At 45.3% G+C, this 23512-nt stretch overlaps 1 protein-coding gene across 6 annotated transcripts in view; it reads right to left on the bottom strand.

Moving 5' to 3' along the window:
- LOC126483998 (DNA-binding protein Ewg) overlaps positions 1-23512 on the bottom strand; it is a 125372-nt gene that overhangs the window by 36560 nt on the left and 65300 nt on the right. For all 6 annotated transcript variants that reach the window (XM_050107303.1, XM_050107308.1, XM_050107309.1 and 3 more), the window contains 2 exons: positions 5928-6065; positions 2836-2953 (listed from right to left, as the gene is read on the bottom strand). In XM_050107303.1, the coding sequence (XP_049963260.1) occupies positions 2836-2953; positions 5928-6065 (256 nt within the window). The remainder of the gene's footprint in view (positions 1-2835; positions 2954-5927; positions 6066-23512) is intronic.

Below are 23512 nucleotides of genomic sequence, written 5' to 3'. Positions count from 1 at the left end.
TGCTTCCCTTTCATGCCCCTCGACTCTTATAACTGCCATCTGGTTTCTGTACAAATTGTAAATAGCCTTTCGCTCCCTGTATTTTACCCTTGCCACCTTCAGAATTTGAAAGAGAGTATTCCAGTTAACATTGTCAAAAGCTTTCTCTAAGTCCACAAATGCTACAAACCTAGGTTTGCCTTTTCTTAATCTTTCTTCTAAGATAAGTCGTAAGGTTAGTATTGCCTCACATGTTCCAACATTTCTACGGAATCCAAACTGATCTTCCCCGAGGTCCGCTTCTACCAGCTTTTCCATTTGTCTGTAAAGAATTCGTGTTAGTATTTTGCAGTCGTGGCTTATTAAACTGATAGTTTGGTAATTTTCACATCTGTCAACACCTGCTTTCTTTGGGATTGGAATTATTATATTCTTCTTGAAGTCTGAGGGTATTTTGCCTGTCTCATACATCTTGCTCACCAGATGGTAGAGTTTTGTCATGACTGGCTCTCCCAAGGCCATCAGTAGTTCTAATGGAATGTTGTCTACTCCCGGGGCCTTGTTTCGACTCAGGTCTTTCAGTGCTCTGTCAAACTCTTCACGCAGTATCTTATCTCCCATTTCATCTTCATCTACATCCTCTTCCATTTCCATTATATTGTCCTCAAGTACATCACCCTTGTATAAACCCTCTATATACTCCTTCCACCTTTCTGCTTTCCCTTCTTTGCTTAGAACTGGGTTTCCATCTGAGCTCTTGATATTCATACAAGTCGTTCTCTTATCTCCAAATGTCTCTTTAATTTTCCTGTAGGCGGTATCTATCTTACCCCTAGTGAGATAGGCCTCTACATCCTTACATTTGTCCTCTAGCCATCCCTGCTTAGCCATTTTGCACTTCCTGTCGATCTCATTTTTGAGACGTTTGTATTCCTTTTTGCCTGTTTCACTTACTGCATTTTTATATTTTCTCCTTTCATCAATTAAATTCAATATTTCTTCTGTTACCCAAGGATTTCTACTAGCCCTCGTCTTTTTACCTACTTGATCCTCTGCTGCCTTCACTACTTCATCCCTCAAAGCTACCCATTCTCCTTCCACTGTATTTATTTCCCCCATTCCTGTCAATTGCTCCCTTATGCTCTCCCTGAATCTCTGTACAACCTCTGATTCTTTTAGTTTATCCAGGTCCCATCTCCTTAAATTCCCACCTTTTTGCAGTTTCTTCAGTTTTAATCTACAGGTCATAACCAATAGATTGTGGTCAGAGTCCACATCTGCCCCTGGAACTGTCTTACAATTTAAAACCTGGTTCCTAAATCTCTGTCTTACCATTATATAATCTATCTGATACCTTTTAGTATCTCCAGGGTTCTTCCATGTATACAACCTTCTTTCACGATTCTTAAACCAAGTGTTAGTTATGATTATGTTGTGCTCTGTGCAAAATTCTACGAGGCGGCTTCCTCTTTCATTTCTGTCCCCCAATCCATATTCACCTACTATGTTTCCTTCTCTCCCTTTTCCTACACTCGAATTCCAGTCACCCATGACTATTAAATTTTCGTCTCCCTTCACAATCTGAATAATTTCTTTTATTTCATCATACATTTCTTCAATTTCTTCGTCATCTGCAGAGCTAGTTGGCATATAAACTTGTAGTACTGTAGTAGGTGTGGGCTTCGTATCTATCTTGGCCACAATAATGCGTTCACTATGCTGTTTGTAGTAGCTTACCCGCATTCCTATTTTCCTATTCATTATTAAACCTACTCCTGCATTACCCCTATTTGATTTTGTGTTTATAACCCTGTAGTCACCTGACCAGAAGTCTTGTTCCTCCTGCCACCGAACTTCACTAATTCCCACTATATCGAACTTCAACCTATCCATTTCCCTTTTTAAATTTTCTAACCTACCTGCCCGATTAAGAGATCTGACATTCCACGCTCCGATCCGTAGAATGCCAGTTTTCTTTCTCCTGATAACGACATCCTCTTGAGTAGTCCCCGCCCGGAGATCCGAATGGGGGACTATTTTACCTCCGGAATATTTTACCCAAGAGGACGCCATCATCATTTAATCATACAGTAAAGCTGCATGTCCTCGGGAAAAATTGCGGCTGTAGTTTCCCCTTGCTTTCAGCTGTTCGCAGTACCAGCACAGCAAGGCCGTTTTGGTTAATGTTACAAGGCCAGATCAGTCAATCATCCAGACTGTTGCCCCTGCAACTACTGAAAAGGCTGCTGCCCCTCTTCAGGAACCACCTGTTTGTCTGGCCTCTCAACAGATACCCCTCCGTTGTGGTTGCACCTACGGTACGGCCATCTGTATCGCTGAGGCACGCAAGCCTCCCCACCAACGGCAAGGTAAAAGACTGGATGGATATATTAAATAATCAGACACAACCAATAATGCTGTTTATTAAAAGCAAATTGTGGTGTTTATGATATATGAAGGGACAGTGTTTTCAATATAAGTACCACAAAATGAAAATAGTTCTTATCTTAACAAGTTGATAACATTGTTTTAGATCATCATTAGATCAGACGAAAGTAAAATAGTTGTCTTTCTGTTATCTGTTTTGAGAGTTGCAGTTGTTTCACATCACCACCCCAAAAAACTCCCACCGACACCAAAACTGGTCAACATCTTGTGTGGAGCACAATTTATGAAACAATAAATGTGAAGAGCCATCTGATGATGAACCCGTTGGTGCAGAACTGGTAAAGGTGCTATTTGTTTTTCATGAGTAGAATTTTATAAGAATTAACCTGTAACTCACTTTCGACTACTCAACTTTACAGTACAAGTCAGATGTAAGAATGGAAACCATCAGATAGCGTTGATGCTCACCATGACCATCCTCTGCAGTAAGAATTATCTGGCCATCCTGATTAAGAGTGGCTTCTGTTACACTGTTAAGGTCCACAGCCACATTTTCTCCTTGACCTGGGCCAACTTCAGCCAGAGCCTGCAATCAGAACACAACAATTAATTGAAATGCAATCTTGTAATGTTAATTCTTTGACTGTAATGCCCAGGTAACAATCAAGCCTTAGATTTTGGGCAATTTTTTACAGTGTCCAAAACAATTAAGCATCCTTGCAAATACAGGTTGATGGCTACAGATGGCTAAAACTGTGTAACACACATGACAAGGCTTTAATGACTTTGCTGACAAATTTTTCATAGACTACTTCACTCTCCTAGGGCAATTGTAGGAAGAGATGCCCTACTTGTAAACTGTCTTTCAAGTAATCTCAGGCAGCCACAATTATCAACTTACAGTTCTTTGCATTACAAATTCCATCAACGAGGCACTATGTGGATGAGCACTATTGTGTGTAAGAAATACATAATTACAAATGTCATTACTATATGGTAGAGTAAAAGTCAGGTTATCATCTCTGCACTTTCTAAAACCACTTGGCTTTCTGTAGATTACCATGGATACTCCCAATACTTTATATAATCAAAATACGGGTTCATTCACAAACAAAAGTTGCTGCATTTCATGCAAAGCTCTGCATAAGCTTGAAATCACCAGAGTACAAAAACTCAACCCTATGCAGAGCTCATACCCACGATGTTCTTGTGTCTAATGTATCAGTTTTGTCAGTATTGTTTTGTTAACATGAGTTCCATAAAGTAGGCAAAGACATAATTTTTACTGTTGACAGTTGCAAAACATCCGTGTCCTGCCTCTGCAAGAAGTGTCATTTAAATTACTCACATTCAGCCAACTATTTCAAAAAGCTATTAGAACTGTCAGATTTTAGCTACTCACACAAGACCTTGTTGTGTTGTTCTTTGAATACTGCCCACTGTTTGAAAGTGATACCACAGTATTGAAATTACACTTCAGTATACAGTAATTGGATTTGCTATCCCATGCTGTAACATCAATTTCTATGCTACCAATGACGCATTACACTACAGATTTTGGTAACTGATGTTACAGAGACACCTCCATAGCTCACACTGGATTAAACAGTGGTACCAAATAATAAGAGCTCACCATACAGTGGACATGATGAATCGCATGGCCAGGGCCTTACTGTTATTGAATACTACCTTTCCCAATGCCTGACGGATTCCAAACCAACCATCTCCTTCCTATTCTATATGACCATCCTCCCCCACAATTACTTCTCCTTTGAAGCAATTAACTACAAACAAATCCGAGGTGCAGCTAAGGGCACCCGCATCGCAGCTTCCGATGCCAACCTAATCGTGGACTATCTAAGGGAATCCCTTTTAAACACCCAGAATCCCAAATCCCTCACCTCGTTCAGAGTCACCGATGACATCTTTGTGATCTGGATCGAGGGTGAGAATACCCTATCCACACTCCTCCAGAACCTCAACACCTTCTCCCTCATTCAATTCACCTGGTCCTACTCCACCCATCAAGCCACATTACTATATGTTGACCACTTCAAAGATGGCTACATCAGTACCTCTGTCCTTGTCAAACCTACCAACCAACAGCAATATCTCCACTTTGACAGCTGCCACCCATTCCATACCGCTAAGTCCCTTCCAAAGAGCCTAGCCACCCATGGCCGTTACATCTGTTGTGATGAGCAGTCCCTCCCAAAATATACCGAGGGTCTCACTGAGGCCTTTACAGACCGCAATTACCCTCCTAACCTTGTACAAAAGCAAATACACATGCCTTATCTTTCCAACACCTGACAATTCCTGAAGTCCCACCGTCCAGTCACAAAGAAGCATTTCCCCCGTGATTCGGTACCACCCAGGGTTTTGATTACCTCTCGTCGTGCACTGAAATGAGGAATGTCTTACCCGCTACCCTTCCCACCCCTCCCATAGTGGCATTCCGATAACTTCCGAACCTATAAAATATCCTCGTCCAACCCTACGCAATCCCTGCTCTCAACCCCTTGCCTGATGGCTCATACACCTGTAACACACCTAGATGCAAGACCCGTCCCATACATCCACCACCACCACCACCACCACCACCACCACCACCACCACCAGTCCAGTTACTATCATCACCTATCCCATCAAACCAGTCATGTGATCTACAAACTAAGCTGCATTCTATGTGGTCATGATAACTGAATGGCCACCCACAAACTGTGGCCCAGAAACAATTGGACTACCACATTGCTGAGCATGCCGCCTAGCAAGATGGTGTTCACTTCAATGACTGCTTCACAGCCTGTGCTGTGTGGACCCTTCCCACCAACACCAGCTTTTCTGAACTGTGCAGGTGGGAACTGTCCCTGCAGTATATCCTACATTCCCATAACCCTCCTGGCCTCAATCTTTGTTAGCCATTGTCCTTACCTATGTAGCCTCTTCCCTGATCCCACTCCTTTCCTGCTACCCTGCTTTCCCCCATGCCCTCCATCAAACCTCCCATGCCCTGCTCTCCACCTCGCCCCTGCACGTTTCAAGCAGCACTTTGCCATCCCCCACCCATACCCAGCATCTCTGCTATATGGTGAGTAGCAACTATCCTTTTCATAATACTGTTACATTCCATCCTGGATTTTCCATTGTTTAAACAATAAGAACTCTTAGGGCTCCAATATGTGATGTCCATTGTGCCCTGGAGTGCATCAATGATGGCTAACGGAAGCTCCGACATCTCAATTGTGTGAAATGCTGAACTACACCATTTGCCATACTGACATGGGTGCTTGCTCTCCTACCACAGCAGCTGTCTTTAATTCCATTTATCATCAAACAAACGTCATTCCATCTTATATGGTAAAAATGAAGATGATTTCGGAATAAGAGATATGAAAGCAACATGTGACTTCTCATGTCTGTAAACCCTTCTTTAAAAACAACAAATAGATTTTTTTGTGAGAATTCTCTAGCAGTGCTTATAGCACCATTGCAGTTTCAGCAATGGGTTTTATACAGCTTTTGTGGGTTAAACATCAATTTATCTACAAACAGCTTACCGTGACACTCTGGACTTGAGCAGTTGTACCATCAGGTAATGTGATGATAGGATTATTTGGGTCCACCTGGATGATGGAGACTGTACCATCTGCATTGCTAATTGTCTGCAGAACTGCTGGAGCATACTGCGCTGTCACCTGTAATGCAAGCATTTAAATAATTTAAAATTTAGAAATGCGGCTGGTATAATGTTAAATATGTTATTGGAGAGTCCTTCAGTGAGCTGAGGCCAAGTATTATGTTGACAAGATTGTTGAACACAGTGATTAGTAATCAGTAATTATCAGTATACTGTGATCATTTAATCAAATATTTTCAATTTGATATAACATTGTTTCAAGTATAAGGTAGCTTTGTGGGATAGAAACACCTTTGCCCTCAAGGTTTGTCTATATGTCTACTGTATTGTCCCTTCTCTCCTATCCATAACTCTTAGATGCTGCACATATGAAGGGTTCAGAATTTACACGGACCAAATCCATTAACCCTTTAACACTCACAATATTTGATATGGTTCTGTTGTTAACAGATGGTGGCTAAATATTTGGACACTTCCATTATGCTCGAATCTCTCTGTAAGTAACATTTAGATTTGAACCTTATCGCCTAAAATACTGTAGCCAAACATTCTGTGGTCAAATATGTAGCCACTTTTGTTGAGGACAGCTTTCACTAGTGAGTGCTGCCACCTACCTGAAATGTGGCTAACTATTTGTTCAATGTTCATTCCGCCATCTGGGATGTCGCCTTTCAGCAATGTTTCATATAAAACGTTCAAAACCATGGAGCCGACTCTTTATTTACACATTGTTTGATATTGTATTTACACAGACACCATTTTCACGAAAGTTGTTATGACGTTTCAAGTTTTACATTCATAAAAGAGTAAACAACTGATTTATGTTCTGTCAAGTGTTAATCTTTATGAAAATATCCGTGTTGTTCTCTGATCAAACTGCAGTAACAACTTCAGTGTCTGAGGTAAACTTTTGGCTGCTTACTGTTTCTTACGTTCTGCGCTAACGAGTTATGGGAACAAATAGATTACTTGACACATTAAGGCCTTACGACTTTACACTTACTTTTTCATGTTGTGAGTTTCCATGTATTTTGTGTCAAATTACATGTTGTTACACATGACTAGTGTTATGTGTAATACAATTATGTTATTCGAAGGCTAAGTTCTCATTTATTTTTCTCATAGAACGTCCAGAAATAATTATGCGGCAGATGAACTGGAGAACCTCAGTGATGAAGGCAGAAATTGCCCTCTTGTAGAGAGCAGTGATGATCAGCCTTTCAACTCTGATTTAGAAGCTGACAATGATGCGGACAATGTCAACAATATCACTGTGGCCAGTGTCAGCACAAGGTAGTCAGCAGACAATGATGATCAGTTTGTATGATCAACAGAGGTGTTGATTTACATATTTCTGTTACTGAACTGTAGGCCTTCCTTGGGGTTCTGAAAGTGATGGGGTAAAATGTTTTACCAAGTTTTAAGCTATACTAGTCCGCTGATGATGATTTTAGTGTGCCAAGAATTTCTAAGGTAATGTCACTTAAGAGATTTCTCAAAGTTATAAGAAACTGTCACCTCAATGGCAGTGAAAAAATGCCACAAAGAGGTAGCCAACACTTTGACAAGCTGTACAAGGTTAGGTTGTTGGTAAAAAATCTTAATAAAGTTTACAACAGTGTTTTCAATCATAGTAGATACTTGTCTGTATATGAGTGCGTGGTAGGTTTCAAAGATAGGACCTCTGTGAAATAATACGTCCCTGAAGACTGTAAAGTGTGGTTTCAAGTTATGGAGTACCGTCTTGTGCAGAAACAGGGTTTTTATTAGTATGTGAGGTATATGAAGGGAAAAGTGCAGAAATTAATAAGTTTACCTTGGGTGAAGGAGTAATGCTAAGCTTGACAAATGTGTTCCAGTCAAATGGTTACTGTCTCTTCAGATCCCAAACATTCGAGCAGCACTCAAGAATAGGTTGCACCAGCGTCCTACGTATGGTCTCCTTTACAGGTGACCCACTCTTTCCCTACAATTTTCCCTTTAAACCGAAGCTGACCATTTGCCTTCCTTTCCACAGTTCTCACATGCTTGTTCCACCTCATATTGCCCTGCAATGTTACACCCAGATATATAAATGACTTGATTGTGTCAAGCAGGACACTAGACCTCCTGTATCTGAATACTGCAAATTTTATCTTCCTACTCATCCACATTAACTTACATTTTTCTACATTTATGGCTGGCTGCCATTCATCACACCAACTGGAAATTTTGTCTAAGTCATCTTGTATCTTCCTACAGTTACTCATGTTCAACAACTTACGACACATCACAGCATCATCAGCAAACAACTGAAGACTGCTGCCCACCCTCTACACCAAATCATTTATGTTTATAGAGAACAACATCGGTCCTATCACACTTCACTGGGGCACTCCTGATGATATCCTTGTCTCTGAGGAACATGCGCCGTTGAGGACCACACACTGGGTTCTATTACTTCAGAAGTCTGAGCCACTCACATATCTGAACTTCCTTAACATCCTAGTCATAAAAAATGTTATCATTATCATCCTGCAAAGTTACATTACTGAAATGTGTTCGAATCACACTGAATGTTTTTGAAGTATGCATGATGGTACTGGTGGCTTGTATGTATGCATACTCACAGAAAGCAGGCTACCTGCATACTAGAGGACAGTGTTCAAATGGCTATGAGCACTATGGAACTTAACATCTGAGGTCATCAGTCCCCTAGACTTAGAACTACTTAAACCTAACTAACCTAAGGACATCACACACATCCATGCCCGAAGCAGGATTCAAACCTGCAACTGTAGCAGCAGTGCAGTTCCGGACTGAAGCGCCTAGAATTGCTCGGCCAAAACGGCCAGTGGAGGACAGTGTGAGGCTATTTGAACCAGTGCAGTGAATATCCTCATGTTGGCACACAATGGCAGCCATGTGGTGGAACCAAATGGTGCAGACAAGAGCCTGCTGGCGAGCCAAAATGTACAAGACACTGTTTGCCAGCACTGGCAGTTAATGATGGTCTGCACTGACAAAATCAAGGCACGCGTGCTGGTGATCTTTCTCGAACAATATTACAGAAACTATTCAGTAAAAAAACCTGATTTTTGTTATTATAGCTTTATGTGTAAAGTGCCCATCATTTTGTTAACAGTCATAGTTACTGTGATATTTTGCATTTAAGTAATACATTGTATGAAATTCAAATAGGTTGGAATAAAAAAAATGGGGTTGCTATGTTTTCACTTTTGGTGCACATTACATCATATACTGCTGCATATGAAATTTAGCTAACATATTGAATTTTTCTTTAAACTGTAGGTGGTTTATATGCGTCTTCAGTCTTGAGAAAATGGATTTTAAGTGGTGCATTCAGGTCCACCCATGCAGGCCACAATAATACAAATAGAACTATTCATAAACCTGCATCATATTTCATAAATGGTTCTAGACATCAAAACAAGGTTTTGGCAAGCTGTAATAAGGGGAGTCCTCTTGATGCAAACTTGCGGACAAGTGTGAAGTGGCTGATACACAGTAAGCACAGTATGATGGCATGATTCTGAGAGATCTGGGGAGAAGTATGCCACATGTTGGTGGTGCCTTTGATTGATCTCTGCTTGTTAAGGGGCATAGTAGCTTGCCATTCCATATCCCAGGTTTTCAAACTTTGATATTGCAGTTGTAATTGTAGGTCTGTGCCAGATACTCAGAGTTCAAGTTTGTCTCATGCAGTTGCTTCTTTAGTTAATTTGTCAGCGAGTTCATTTCCTGGAATAACCACATGCCTCAGGGTCCAGATGAATGTTGCCATCATCCCAGAGCTGTGGAGAAAACTTTTATGTCTTGGATGCAAGCAAACAAAACTTCTTTGGGTAGCACTGTATGCAGCTTATGGAGTCTCAAGAAACCCAATAAGCAGGGAGAGTTTTAATGAACTGCAAAGCCCATGACATGGCAACCAATCATGCAGTGTATACGCTGCATGCACTCGGCAAAGAATACTTCTCGGACCCCTTTACATGTGCAAAAGCACCCAGGAATGTCAAGAGGCAGCTCTTATGTACACAGATGAGATGCGGCAGTCAGAGGTCCTTGCATAGAGCTTCCAATTGTATCTCTGCTGGTCTACCCATTTTTGGGTATTCTGCACGTAGTCTAAACTGTTTGTTGCAAAGCAACAGTTGAGTAATACTCTATGTTGGACTGGTTCTAACAAACTCACAACTGATGGTACTACCCAGCCATAAGCGAAACACATGTAATCTAGACAGGAGCTTTGTAGGATTGGTGCAGGTGCTGCTGAGAAATCTGAGGGCATTAAGTTTCCATGTGCAAACTGAGCTGAGCTTTTGTACACAAGTTAACTTGTTGCCAAACAAAAGGCCTAAAAATCAGAAAGTTTCAACAACTTCTAATAACTGGTAACTGAAGTAAAGTTCTGGGTGCAGGTGCACAGTCCTCAGGCTACGAAGGTGAATAATGCACGTCATTGTATGAACAAATTGTTATTCAAGACTCAAGGCCCAATTATATACTTTACATGTGGCCACTTGAAGTATACGTTCTGCGGTACATAATGGTGCAGAGCTGTGATACAGACAAAGATCGTCCACATACAGTGATGGTTAGACTAAGTCCCACTGCAGTCACTATTCCATTGATGGTGATTGTGAAGGGAGTTACTCTAAAAATCAACCCCTGAGGGACCCTAGTTTCCTGTACATATAGTATGTCGAAGGCTGAACCTATCTGGACCTGAAACAGTTGGAGGGAAGAGAAATTCTTGATACAATGGATAGCAGCACTGTAAGCAATGTGATGGTGTCAGGTAGTATCAAATGTTTTCTGCAGATCAAAGACGATCATATGTTGGCAATGAGAAAAAGCACTGCCTACTGTAGATCTGAGGTGAATCTGTTGGTTTGTGGTGGACCGGAATGTTCAAAATGCAATAAATGTCCTCTGACTTTCAGGCACCAAAACAGGAGTCTATTGACCATTCTTTTAAATAAGTTACACAAACAGTTCGTTAGCCAGACTGGGCAAGAATCAGCCAAAATTTTAGGGTCTTTTCCCTGTTCCAGGATAGGAATAATACCGTATTTACTCGAGTATAAGATGACCCTGAATATAAGACGACCCCATTTTTTTAAGAGGCTCCTTGAGAAAAAAATTATTTTTAAAATACTGTGACTAATCAAAATTACAAACTATTTTGTTGACACAACCCCCCTCCCCCTTTTTCTTCTTCCTTCAAATACATATTGGATTTCACTTGTATACTGACATGATACTATTACACCATCTCTTGCTTCCAAACATATCACTTGCCTGTCACTCACTCATAGGCTCTGTAGAAACAGCTGACACACCCCCTTTCATTCTCGTCACATGACCCAGCGAGTGTTGAAAACATAGTAGCAAGATGTACATAACAAAGCCACTGGCCCCTATCTAAACTTTACTGTCTGCTGGAGAAACTACCTACTATTGTTGAGTATTTGTCCAATTTTAAAGTCACTTCAATTCCAACTACAAATAGATTCAGGCAAACTGCAGTTTAAATGTGATACATGTTCATAATAAGCCAAAGTATGTGGAATAGATTACCACAGTTGGCAATATCATCAAATTTGTTGCTTACTCACCGCTCCCCTACCTGGAATTATCCAAGCTCTCAGCCAAGATTGTGTCACTGTTCCCTTCCAACCCTCCTGTAGTGCTGAGCTTGAGCAGCTGTGAAAAACAGACCACAATATCTTCTAATGTGCAGCTCACATGTAAAAACAACTAATACACAACTATAAGAAAGCTAGTACGATTCAGCCCCATTCTTGAACTTTCACTCATCCTACGATCTAGTGACACTTGGTACTACCTCCATGACAAGTCTTGCCACTGTAATTTATTCTCACTATAACAATTACAGTCAGTTTAATATGATATTTCTTTTGTTAGACAGCCGTGTGGAGTGGCTGCGTGGTTTGAGGTACCATGTCACGGATTGCGCGGACCCTCCTGCCAGAGGTTCGAGTCCTCCCTCGGGCATGGGTGTGTATGTTGTTCTTAACGTAAGTTAGTTTAAGTAGTGTACTAGTTTAATCTGAGAATATAAGGTGACCCTGTATTAAAGAACCAGAGTGTGTGTTTCCTGATGTCACTGCTAAGGTGTTGAAGCATTTGATTATGGATTTTTTTTGAGTCCACACACTGCATCTCAACACATTGCTAAAGCATTGCAGAACTGTCATTCACTAAATGGAACACTGTATGATTCAAAACCTTATGCATGGAAGGATAAGGAGTTTTGCTCTGCCAGGTGTTTCAGGTCAAGAAGGTATGATGTCAGTTACTGTACGAGGAACGCGAGCAGCTGCTCCTGGGTCATCCGCTAAAATTTCATCCTGAGTACATGGCAGGCCAAGATCAATGCGCAGGGTATTAAAATTCGGACAGGACATTGAAATGTGGCGTACCATTAGCATTTGCCCACATGGGCAGAACGGTGCCAGCGCAGCCGTCAGCAGATGGCGGTGGCTGAACCGGCAGTGTCCAATCCGTAACCGGGCCAAAACGACCTCCTCCCGCCGAGAAGGGCGTGAAGAGGTCATCCAAGCCGTGGGGAGAGGTTTCAAGACCTGAAGTTTGTTTTCAGTAAGTGTAGACCAATTGGCATGCCACAGCGTTAAACTGTGCTGACAAATGACCCTGCTAAAATCAGATGGGGGCACACAACAAGAAGCTGTCGGAGGCTGGAGGACCGCAGCCTTGGCCGCGGCATCTGCAGCTTCGTTCCCAGGGATACCGACATGGCCAGGAACCCACATAAAGGTAACCGGAGAACCGTCCGCTGCCAGCTGCTGAACAGAGCGTTGGGTCCAGTGCATGAAAGGGTGAACCGGATACGGATCACTGAGGCTCTGGATGGCGCTAAGGGAATCAGAGCAGATGACATAAGCAGAATGTTGGTGGCAGCAGATGTAAAGAACAGCCTGATAGAGGGCAAATAGCTCAGCTGTGAAGCCCGAACAATGGCCATGGAGTCGGTATTTGAAACTGTGTGCCCGACAATAAAAGAACACCCGACACCGTCATTGGTCTTAGAGCCATCTGCATAAATGAAGATCGCATTAATGAACTTCGAATGAAGTTCGACAAACCGTGAGCGGTATACCGAAGCTGGGGTAACCTCCTTTGGGAGCGAGGTGTGGTCAAGGTGAATGCGAATCTGAGCCTGGAGCCAAGGTGGCGTTTGGCTCTCACCCACTCTAAAGGTTGCAGGGAGTGAAAAATCAAAGTGCTGACAGAGGCAACGAAAGCGAACTTCAGGGGGTAGCAAGGGCAGATACATACAACCTGTACTGATGGTTGAGAGTCATCAAAAAAGGATCGATAAGACGGGTGGTCGGGCACTGATAATAGCCGACAGGCATACCGACAAAGCAGTATATCGTGCCGGTAGGTTAGTGGCAATTCACCAGCTCAGCATGAAGACTCTCGACGGGACTAGTATAGAACGCTCTGAACGCAAGACGTAACCCCCGATGTTGTACAGAGTTGAGGCGGCGTAAGATGGATGGCCGTGCAGAGGAGTATACAAAGCTCTCATGATCCAGTGTTGAGTGGACGATCGACCGATACAGGCGAAGTAGGATGGTTTGATCCGCTCCCCACGACGTACTGCTGAGAACACGGAGGACATTTAGGGAACAGGTACAACGGGCAGCCAAATATGACACATGTGGAGACCAGCTAAGTTTCCTGTCATATGTAAGACCTAAAAATTTTGTTGTCTTCACAAATGGGAGAGCAACGGGACCGAGATGTAAGGATGGTGTGAGAAACTCTTTGGAGCGCCAGAAGTTAATACAGACCGTCTTATTGACAGAAAAATGGAAGCCATTGGCGACACTCCAGGAGTAAAGACGGTCAAGACAACACTGAAGACAGCGCTCCAGGAAACATGTACGCTGCGTGCTGCAGTAGATGGTAAAATCGTCCACGAAAAGTGGGCCTGATACATCAGCTGGAGGCAATCCATTATTGGATTGATCGCTATGGCAAAGAGAGTAACGCTCAAAACTGAGCCCTGTGGCTCCCCATTCTCCTGGCAAAAGGCGTTGGACAGGACTGAACCCACACGTACCCTGAACTTTCGATCCATTAAAAATGCACGGATAAAAAGAGGGAGGCGACCGAAGGCCCCATGTATGCATGGTGTGGAGAATGCCTGCCCTCCAACAGGTGTCGTAAGCCTTCTCCAAATCAAAGAACACAGCCACTGTCTGGCGCTTCCGCAAGAAGTTATTCATAATGAAGGTCGACAAGGTAACCAGATGGTCAACAGCAGAGCGGCGCATACAAAATCCACATTGAACATCGGTAAGTAGGCGCCGAGATTCGAGCAGCCAAACCAAACGAGAGTTAACCATTCGTTCCTTCACCTTACAGACACAGCTGGTAAGGCAAATGGGTCGATAACTGGAAGGCAAGTGCTTTATCCTTCCCCAGCTTAGGAATCGGGACAACAATAGATTTGCGCCAGCATGTGGGAACATGACCCTCAATCCAGATGCAATTAGAAGTACGAAGAAGAAAACCTTTCCCTGCAGGAGAAAGGTTCTTCATCATCTGAATATGAATAGAATCAGGCCCTGGAGCGGAGGACCATGACCGGGCAAGTGTGCTTTCGAGTTCCCGCATGGTGAATGGGGCATTATAACTTTCCTGAGTCTAGGAGCGGAAGTTACGTGGCCTTGCTTCCTCTGCCTGTTTTCGGGGGAGGAAGGCAAGGTGGTAATGAGCAGAGCTCGACACCTCTGCGAAAAATCGCCCAAAGGCATTGGAGACATCATCAGGGGCCACAAGGACGTCATTCACGGCCGTCAAGCCAGAAACTGGTGAGTGGACTTTAGTGCCAGATAGCCGGCGCAGGCTACCCCTGACAACAGAAGGAGTAAAACTGTTGAAGGAGCTTGTGAAAGCAGCCCAGCTAGCTTTCTTGCTTTCTTTAATAACACGACGACACTGTGCACGTAATCGTTTATAATTAATACAATTCGCCATCGTAGGGTGGCGTTTAAAGATGCGTCAAGTACGTCGACGAGCACGTAAAGTGTGTCTACATGCTGTGGTCCACCAGAGGGCCAGTATACAACGTGGAGAAGAAGTAGTATGAGGGATGGAATATTCAGCAGCAGTGAGAATGACTTCCGTGAGGTGTGCGACCTGACTACCGCAGCTTGCAAAGTTTTGATACTGAAATGTCGCCCTGGAAGAGAAGACCCCCCAGTCTGCTTTGGAGATGTTCCAACTAGTTGAGCATGGAGATGAGGATGATGCACGAGATGGATAACACAAGGGAAGTGGTCGCTCGATATATGTATCAGAAAGAGCCTACCACTCAAACCGGTGTGCAAGTTGGGTAGTACATATAGAGAGGTCTAAATGGGAATAGGTGTGAGTTGCATCCGAAAGAAAAGTAGGGGCACCAGTATTGGGGCAGACAAGATTGAAGTGGTTGAAAAGGTCTGTCAACAGGAGGCCTCTTGGGCAGGATGCTGGAGAGCACCAAAGGGGATTGTGGGCACTGAAGTCTCCAGTCAACAAAAATGGTGCAGGTAGCTGAGCAATAATTTGCATCATGTCTGCCCTAGTAACAGCAGACGACGATGGAGTGTAAATGGTACAAATGGAAAATGTGAAAGTGGGGGAGAGTAATTCGGACGGCAACTGCCTGTAGATCGGTGTGCAATGTGATGGGATCGTAGTAGGTATCATCCCGTACCAGCAACATAACCCCCTCCATGAGCCAGAATACCTGCCACAGGGGGTAGGTCAAAACGCACAGAGGCATAGTGTGCCAAGTCAATTCGAAATCATTGGCGTAGCTTCGTTTCCTGGAGAGCTACTATGACCGGACAGTGCAAGCGTAGCAGCAACTTTAACTCCTCTCGGTTGGAGCGAATGCCGCAAATATTCCAATGAAGAAGTGCCATCGTGATAAGAAAAAGAAAAAGGAGAAGGAAGAAGGGGTCACCTCGAAGGCCACTGAGAGCCTGGCTTCAAGCAAGCACTGCTGCCGCTATCAATAGGCGGAGAGTCATCGTCCATTTTTTCAATAGTTTCGTCGGCCACCATGTTAAGATGGCCGGGAGGGGGAGCTTCCTCCGCCGGTGAACGGCCAGATGTTCGGCTACCAGCGGTGCAACCAGGCGAAACGGATGACGGCCTGGGGCGGCAACCACTGGGTGGACCAGGAGAAGAAACACACCATGGCAGAGAAGGAGGACTTTGCTTCCTATGAACCTTCTTGGAAGGTCGTTTAGTCCAAGTACCGGTTGATGGCTGGGAGTTCGGGGTACGTAGGAAGTCTTCACGGGAATACCTGCCACAGGGTATACCTTCTTGAAGGCCCGTGCATCTGACTTCTGGGTCTTACTCTTGGCAGCAGCTGATGAAGGTGCTTGTGTCTTAGGGGTGACAGAAGGAAGAGGAGACGTTGACCGGGCGATCTTAGCACTGGCCGAACGGATGACCGTAGTGCTAAAGGTCAGATCGCATGTCTGCGTCGACACATCCCTGGTAGGCCAAGGAGAGGCGAAGACAGTACTGTATTTCCCCGTTGGGAGCAGCGTGGGCTTCCTACTAGCAAATAGCTTGCAAGCAGCCGAGGTGGACACTTTCTCTTTGTCCCGAATTTCCTGTATACAGCGTTCATCCTTGTAGATGGGACAGTCGCGGGAGGACGCTGCATGGTCACCCTGACAGTTCATGCAATGAGGAGACGGAGGTGGACAGTAACCCTCATGGGCGTCCCTGCCACAAGTGATGCATTTAGCCGCATTAGAACAAGACTGGCAGGTGTGATTAAAATGCTGACACTGGTAGCAGCGCATAGGTGTCGGGACGTAGGGGCGAATAGAAATAACCTCATAGACCACTTTGATGCGCGATGGCAGCTGAACACTATCAAAGGTCAAGAAAAATGTCCGGGTTGGTTCAAGGTCATAGTCGACCTTTTTCATGACCCTATGGACAGCCGTCACACCCTGCTCAGTGAGGAAAGACTGAATCTCCTCGTCAGTCAATCCGCAGAGTGATCTAGTAGATACCACACCGTGCGACGAATTCAAAGTGCAGTGAGCCTCCACCCGGACAGGGAACGTGTACAGGAGTGTGGCCCGGAGGAGTTTTTGTGCCTGAAAAGCGCTCTCAGTTTCCAACAACAAGGTACTGTTATGCATCCTGGTACAAGAATTGACAGGTCCGGCTATGGCATCTACACCCTTGTGAACAACGAAAGGGTTGACAGATGAAAAATCCTTTCCGTCCTCAGATCTAGAAACTACAAGGAACTTTGGGGCAGGCGGTAGTAATTTTGTCACTGGTGCCTGGTCAAGTTTCCGTTTTTGGGCAGAAGTCAAGAGAGAAGAAGAAGAAGAAGAAGAAGAAGAAGTAGAAGTACAGAAATCCATTGCGGGTGAATCCTCCATGATTGCCAGCATCTCCTCGATGATAGTTGTCTATCCAGGGCGGGGAATTACCCATTACCCCATCACCGGCTACGCGTGGGTCGGCCTTCAGGCACGCACAGGGAGGAAAGAAGAATAGGGAAAAAAAGGGAGAGAGGGAGAGAAAGGACAGACTGTATCAAACGCTGAGGCGGAGACCATAGGGTGGAGAAAGTTGGGGAGGAGGAGGAGGAGGAGGAGGCAAGGAGGAGAAGGAGGAGGAGGCAAGGAGGAGAAGGAGGAGGAGGAGGCAAGGAGGAGAAGGAGGAGGAGGCAAGGAGGAGAAGGAGGAGGAGGCAAGGAGGAGGCAAGGAGGAGGAGGCAAGGAGGAGGAGGAGGAGGAGGAGGCAAGGAGGAGAAGAAGAAGGAGGAGGAGGCAAGGAGGAGAAGAAGAAGGAGGAGGAGGAGGCAAGGAGGAGGAGGAGGAGGAGGAAGGGGCAAGGAGGAGAAGGAGGAGGAAGGGGCAAGGAGGAGAAGGAGGAGGACGGGGCAAGGAGGAGAAGGAGGCAAGGAGGAGAAGGAGGAGGAGGAGGAGGAGGCAAGGAGGAGAAGGAGGAGGAGGAGGAGGAGGCAAGGAGGAGAAGGAGGCAAGGAGGAGAAGGAGGCAAGGAGGAGAAGGAGGCAAGGAGGAGAAGGAGGCAAGGAGGAGAAGGAGGCAAGGAGGAGAAGGAGGAGGAAGGGGCAAGGAGGAGAAGGAGGCAAGGAGGAGAAGGAGGAGGAGGAGGAGGCAAGGAGGAGAAGGAGGAGGAGGAGGAGGCGAGGAGGAGGAGGCGAGGAGGAGGAGGAGGAGGCGAGGAGGAGGAGGCGAGGAGGAGGAGAAGGAGGCGAGGAGGAGGAGAAGGAGGCAAGGAGGAGGAGGAGAAGGAGGCAAGGAGGAGGAGGAGAAGGAGGCAAGGAGGAGGAGGAGAAGGAGGCAAGGAGGAGGAGGAGAAGGAGGCAAGGAGGAGGAGGAGAAGGAGGCAAGGAGGAGGAGGAGAAGGAGGCAAGGAGGAGGAGGAGAAGGAGGCAAGGAGGAGGAGGAGAAGGAGGCAAGGAGGAGGAGGAGAAGGAGGCAAGGAGGAGGAGGAGAAGGAGGCAAGGAGGAGGAGGAGAAGGAGGCAAGGAGGAGGAGAAGGAGGCAAGGAGGAGGAGGCAAGGAGGGAAGGAGGAGGAGAAGGAGGGAAGGAGAAGGAGGCAAGGAGAAGGAGAAGGAGGTAAGGAGAAGGAGGCAAGGAGAAGGAGGCAAGGAGAAGGAGGCAAGGAGAAGGAGGCAAGGAGAAGGAGAAGGAGGCAAGGAGAAGGAGGCAAGGAGAAGGAGGCAAGGAGAAGGAGGCAAGGAGAAGGAGAAGGAGGCAAGGAGAAGGAGAAGGAGGCAAGGAGAAGGAGAAGGAGGCAAGGAGAAGGAGAAGGAGGCAAGGAGAAGGAGAAGGAGGCAAGGAGAAGGAGAAGGAGAAGGAGGCAAGGAGAAGGAGAAGGAGAAGGAGGCAAGGAGAAGGAGGCAAGGAGAAGGAGAAGGAGGCAAGGAGAAGGAGAAGGAGAAGGAGGCAAGGAGAAGGAGAAGGAGAAGGAGGCAAGGAGAAGGAGGCAAGGAGAAGGAGAAGGAGGCAAGGAGAAGGAGAAGGAGGCAAGGAGAAGGAGAAGGAGGCAAGGAGAAGGAGAAGGAGGCAAGGAGAAGGAGAAGGAGGCAAGGAGAAGGAGAAGGAGGCAAGGAGAAGGAGAAGAAGGAGGCAAGGAGAAGGAGAAGGAGGCAAGGAGAAGGAGAAGAAGGAGGCAAGGAGAAGGAGAAGAAGGAGGCAAGGAGAAGGAGAAGAAGGAGGCAAGGAGAAGGAGAAGAAGGAGGCAAGGAGAAGGAGAAGGAGGCAAGGAGAAGGAGAAGAAGGAGGCAAGGAGAAGAAGGAGGCAAGGAGGAGAAGGAGGCAAGGAGAAGGAGGAGGAGGCAAGGAGAAGGAGGAGAAGGAGGCAAGGCGAAGGAGGCAAGGAGAAGGAGGAGAAGGAGGCAAGGAGAAGGAGGCAAGGAGAAGGAGAAGGCAAGGAGAAGGAGAAGAAGGAGGCAAGGAGAAGGAGAAGAAGGAGGCAAGGAGAAGGCAAGGAGAAGGAGAAGGAGAAGGAGAAGGAGAAGAAGGAGGCAAGGAGGAGGAGAAGGAGAAGGAGGCAAGGAGAAGGAGAAGGAGAAGAAGGAGGCAAGGAGAAGCAGAAGGAGAAGAAGGAGGCAAGGAGAAGGAGAAGGAAAAGAAGGAGGCAAGGAGGAGGAGAAGGAGGAGGCAAGGAGAAGGAGGAGGAGGAGGCAAGGAGAAGGAGGAGGCAAGGAGAAGGAGAAGAAGGCAAGGAGAAGGAGAAGAAGGCAAGGAGAAGGAGAAGAAGGCAAGGAGAAGGAGAAGAAGGCAAGGAGAAGGAGAAGAAGGCAAGGAGAAGGAGAAGAAGGCAAGGAGAAGGAGAAGAAGGCAAGGAGAAGGAGAAGAAGGCAAGGAGAAGGAGAAGAAGGCTAGGAGAAGGAGAAGAAGGCTAGGAGAAGGAGAAGAAGGCTAGGAGAAGGAGAAGAAGGCTAGGAGAAGGAGAAGAAGGCTAGGAGAAGGAGAAGAAGGCTAGGAGAAGGAGAAGAAGGCAAAGAGAAGGAGAAGAAGGCAAAGAGAAGAAGGCAAAGTAAAAAGTAAGGAAGACAGAGAGGGAGAAGGACAAAGAAAGGAAAAACAAAGGAAGGTAGAAAGCAGAATAAGCGTACAACCACAAATGTAAGTCGTTGAACCGTCCGTCTCCGGACGCAGGCGCAAACTACCCCCTTGAGGGGGAGGGACTCCTTTTAGTCGCCTTTTACAACATGCGGGAATACCTCGGGCCTATTCTTACCCCGGACCCGGAGGAGGGACTACTGTGGATGGAGGGTGGCCACAAATGCGGTGGAATTTAGTCCCTACTTGAGACGATGGAATGTGGGCTCTCATACATGATACATACTTTTCCCACCATCTCTGCTTTCTCTTCTTTATTATGAACTGTAGTTTTACTCGAGGTCTTTTAAATGCTGTTCCGCACAAGGATGGCGTTTTGTGTTGCAGAAGTGCCCATCAAAACCTTCTGGTAGCTGCAGCCATTTCTTCAGACCCAGCCATTTCTTCAGACCACTGTGGCACAGGTAACCAGTGGTAATGGCATAAAGAATAGGATATCGTTATTTCCACAGTGTGTATAACTGTGTCAATAATACCCTGTACAACTCCTTTGATATCCTGCTCTCCGGTTTCAAAAGTCGCTTTGATGGTGAAAGCTTGCCAGTTGGCTTTCCAAATTGAGCAATGCAGTGTATGTTCCACTCATTGGTGATTGGAGAAAGAGCGAATGATAGGAAAGTTTTTGCCTTCACAAGGGTTGCGATGGACACACCATTGGAACACGGGTGACATACTTGGGCTGCAGACTGTAAGATCAATGGCCGAGTAAGTTCCATGGACCATACTGAAATGTGTTACAGCTCCAGTGTTAAGGAGGCAGACTTGCAGTTCTGAAATTAATTGTTCCATGGTTTCATTGCATCAAAGAGGATTTTGGACACTCAAGTCCCCCAGTAGCAGGAAATGTGGACACAGCCATTCAACTAGCTTGAACAGTTGGTGATATGCTATAAACCTATTCAGAGATAGGTAGGTGTTCCACACTATTAGCGTAACTGAGACACATGAACAGCCACAGCTCCTAACGCAGCGGTTACTGGCACCTGTTCATTGAAGGTGTCACAGCATTTGAGTGTACATACTCCTCCAGACGCCCTCTAGACATTAATGCAAGTTTTACAGTAGGATTTTTTAGCTTTTAATAGTAGTGAGTTGGGCTTCTGAGAACCGTGTCTCCTGAAATGCCACACCAACTGCAGAGTAAGCAGCCATTAAGTGATGGAGTTCGGACACATACTGATGATCAGCATTACAGTGCCATTGAAGGGAAGTTAGGGTTGGGATCTCAGCAAGCCATGAATGGAAAATGAGAGTATGAATTACTTTTTTGCTGAGTCATGTTCCACCTGAAAGTGAGATTCTTCATATGTGCAGCCTTTAGGTAGATGGGAGACAAGACTGACAAGAAGAACAGAATTTGGCTTAATTTTCGATTTTATGTTCTTTTCCCAGTGAGATTTCGGGTTTCTGTGAGTGTTTCCCTGTCCCAACTACTGGAACAGAAGCGGACATTCTTTTTTTATGACATCTACATCTACATCTACAACCACACTCCGCAAGCCACCTGACGGTGTGTGGCGGAGGGTACCTCGAGTACCTCTATCGGTTCTCCCTTCTATTCCAGTCTCGTATTGTTCGTGGAAAGAAGGATTGTCGGTATGCCTCTGTGTGGGCTCTAATCTCTCAGATTTTATCCTCATGGTCTCTTCGCGAGATATACGTAGGAGGGAGCAATATACTGCTTGACTCCTCGGTGAAGGTATGTTCTCGAAACTTCAACAAAAGCCCGTACCGAGCTACTGTGCGTCTCTCCTGCAGAGTCTTCCACTGGAGTTTATCTATTAACTCCGTAACGCTTTCGCGATTACTAAATGATCCTGTAACGAAGCGCGCCGCTCTCCGTTAGATCTTCTCTATCTCTCCTATCAACCCTATCTGGTACAGATCCCACACTGCTGAGCAGTATTCAAGCAGCAGGTGAATAAGCGTACTGTAACCTAGTTCCTTTATTTTCGGATTGCATTTCCGTAGGATTGTTCCAATGAATCTCAGTCTGGCATCTGCTTTACCGACGATCAACTTTGTATGATCATTCCATTTTAAATCATTCCTAATGCGTACTCCCAGATAATTTATGCCATTAACTGCTTCCAGTTGCTGACCTGCTATATTGTAGCTAAATGATAAAGGATCTTTCTTTCTATGTATTCGCAGCACATTACACTTGTCTGCATTGAGATTCAATTGCCATTCCCTGCACGATGCGTCAATTCGCTGCAGATCCTCCTGCATTTCAGTACAATTTTCCATCGTTACAACCTCTCGATACACCACAAAATTATCTGCAAAAAGCCTCAGTGAACTTCCGATGTCATCCACAAGGTCATTTATGTATATTGTGAATAGCGACGGTCCTACGACACTCCCCTGCGGCACACCTGAAATCACTCTTACTTTGGAAGACTTCTCTCCATTGAGAATGACATGCTGCGTTCTGTTAGCTAGGAACTCTTCAATCCAATCACACAACTGGTCTGATAGTCCATATCCTCTTACTTTGTTCATTAAACGACTGTGGGGAACTGTATCAGTCCATATGCTCTTACTTTGTTCATTAAACGACTGTGGGGAACTGTATCAAACGCCTTGCGGAAGCCAAGAAACACGGCATCTACCTGGGAACCCATGTCTATGGCACTCCGAGTCTCGTGGACGAATAGCGCAAGCTGGGTTTCACACGATCGTCTTTTTCGAAACCCATGCTGATTCCTACAGAGTAGATTTCTAGTCTCCAGAAAAGTCATTATACTCGAACATAATACGTGTTCCAAAATTCTACAACTGATCGACGTTAGAGATATAGGTCTATAGTTCTGCACATATGTTCGACGTCCCTTCTTGAAAACCGGGATGACCTGTGCCCTTTTCCAATCCTTTGGAACGCTACGCTCATCTAGAGACCTACGGTACACCGCTGCAAGAAGGGGGGCAAGTTCCTTCGCGTACTCTGTGTAAAATCGAACTGGTATCCCATCAGGTATAGCGGCCTTTCCTCTTCTGAGCGATTTTAACTGTTTCATTATCCCTCTTTTTTTTTTGTTTTAGGGCGCAAAACTTCTAGGGTCATTAGCACCCGGTCCGTGACTTAGGAAACAGTAAAAAGCCGAAATTGAAAACCAGCAGCAATGCGAACGAAAGTCATAAAATTGGAGAAACTAAAAGCAGAAGGAAGGCTTAAAATCCACTACAGAAAGGGGTTGGTTGACCCCAAAAAAGGCTTCAAATGACTGACGTCATTTCACTGGCACTAATAAACTTGAGAACGCGGTCGGCTGAGCGCGTGTCATCTGCTAAAATCGACGATATATCAGGCG

The sequence above is a fragment of the Schistocerca serialis genome, chromosome 6, assembly GCF_023864345.2.
Source record: "Schistocerca serialis cubense isolate TAMUIC-IGC-003099 chromosome 6, iqSchSeri2.2, whole genome shotgun sequence".
Classification (NCBI taxonomy): domain Eukaryota; kingdom Metazoa; phylum Arthropoda; class Insecta; order Orthoptera; family Acrididae; genus Schistocerca; species Schistocerca serialis.
Note: the sequence above shows the minus strand (reverse complement) of the source record. Positions and strands in the feature narration are given on the sequence as shown.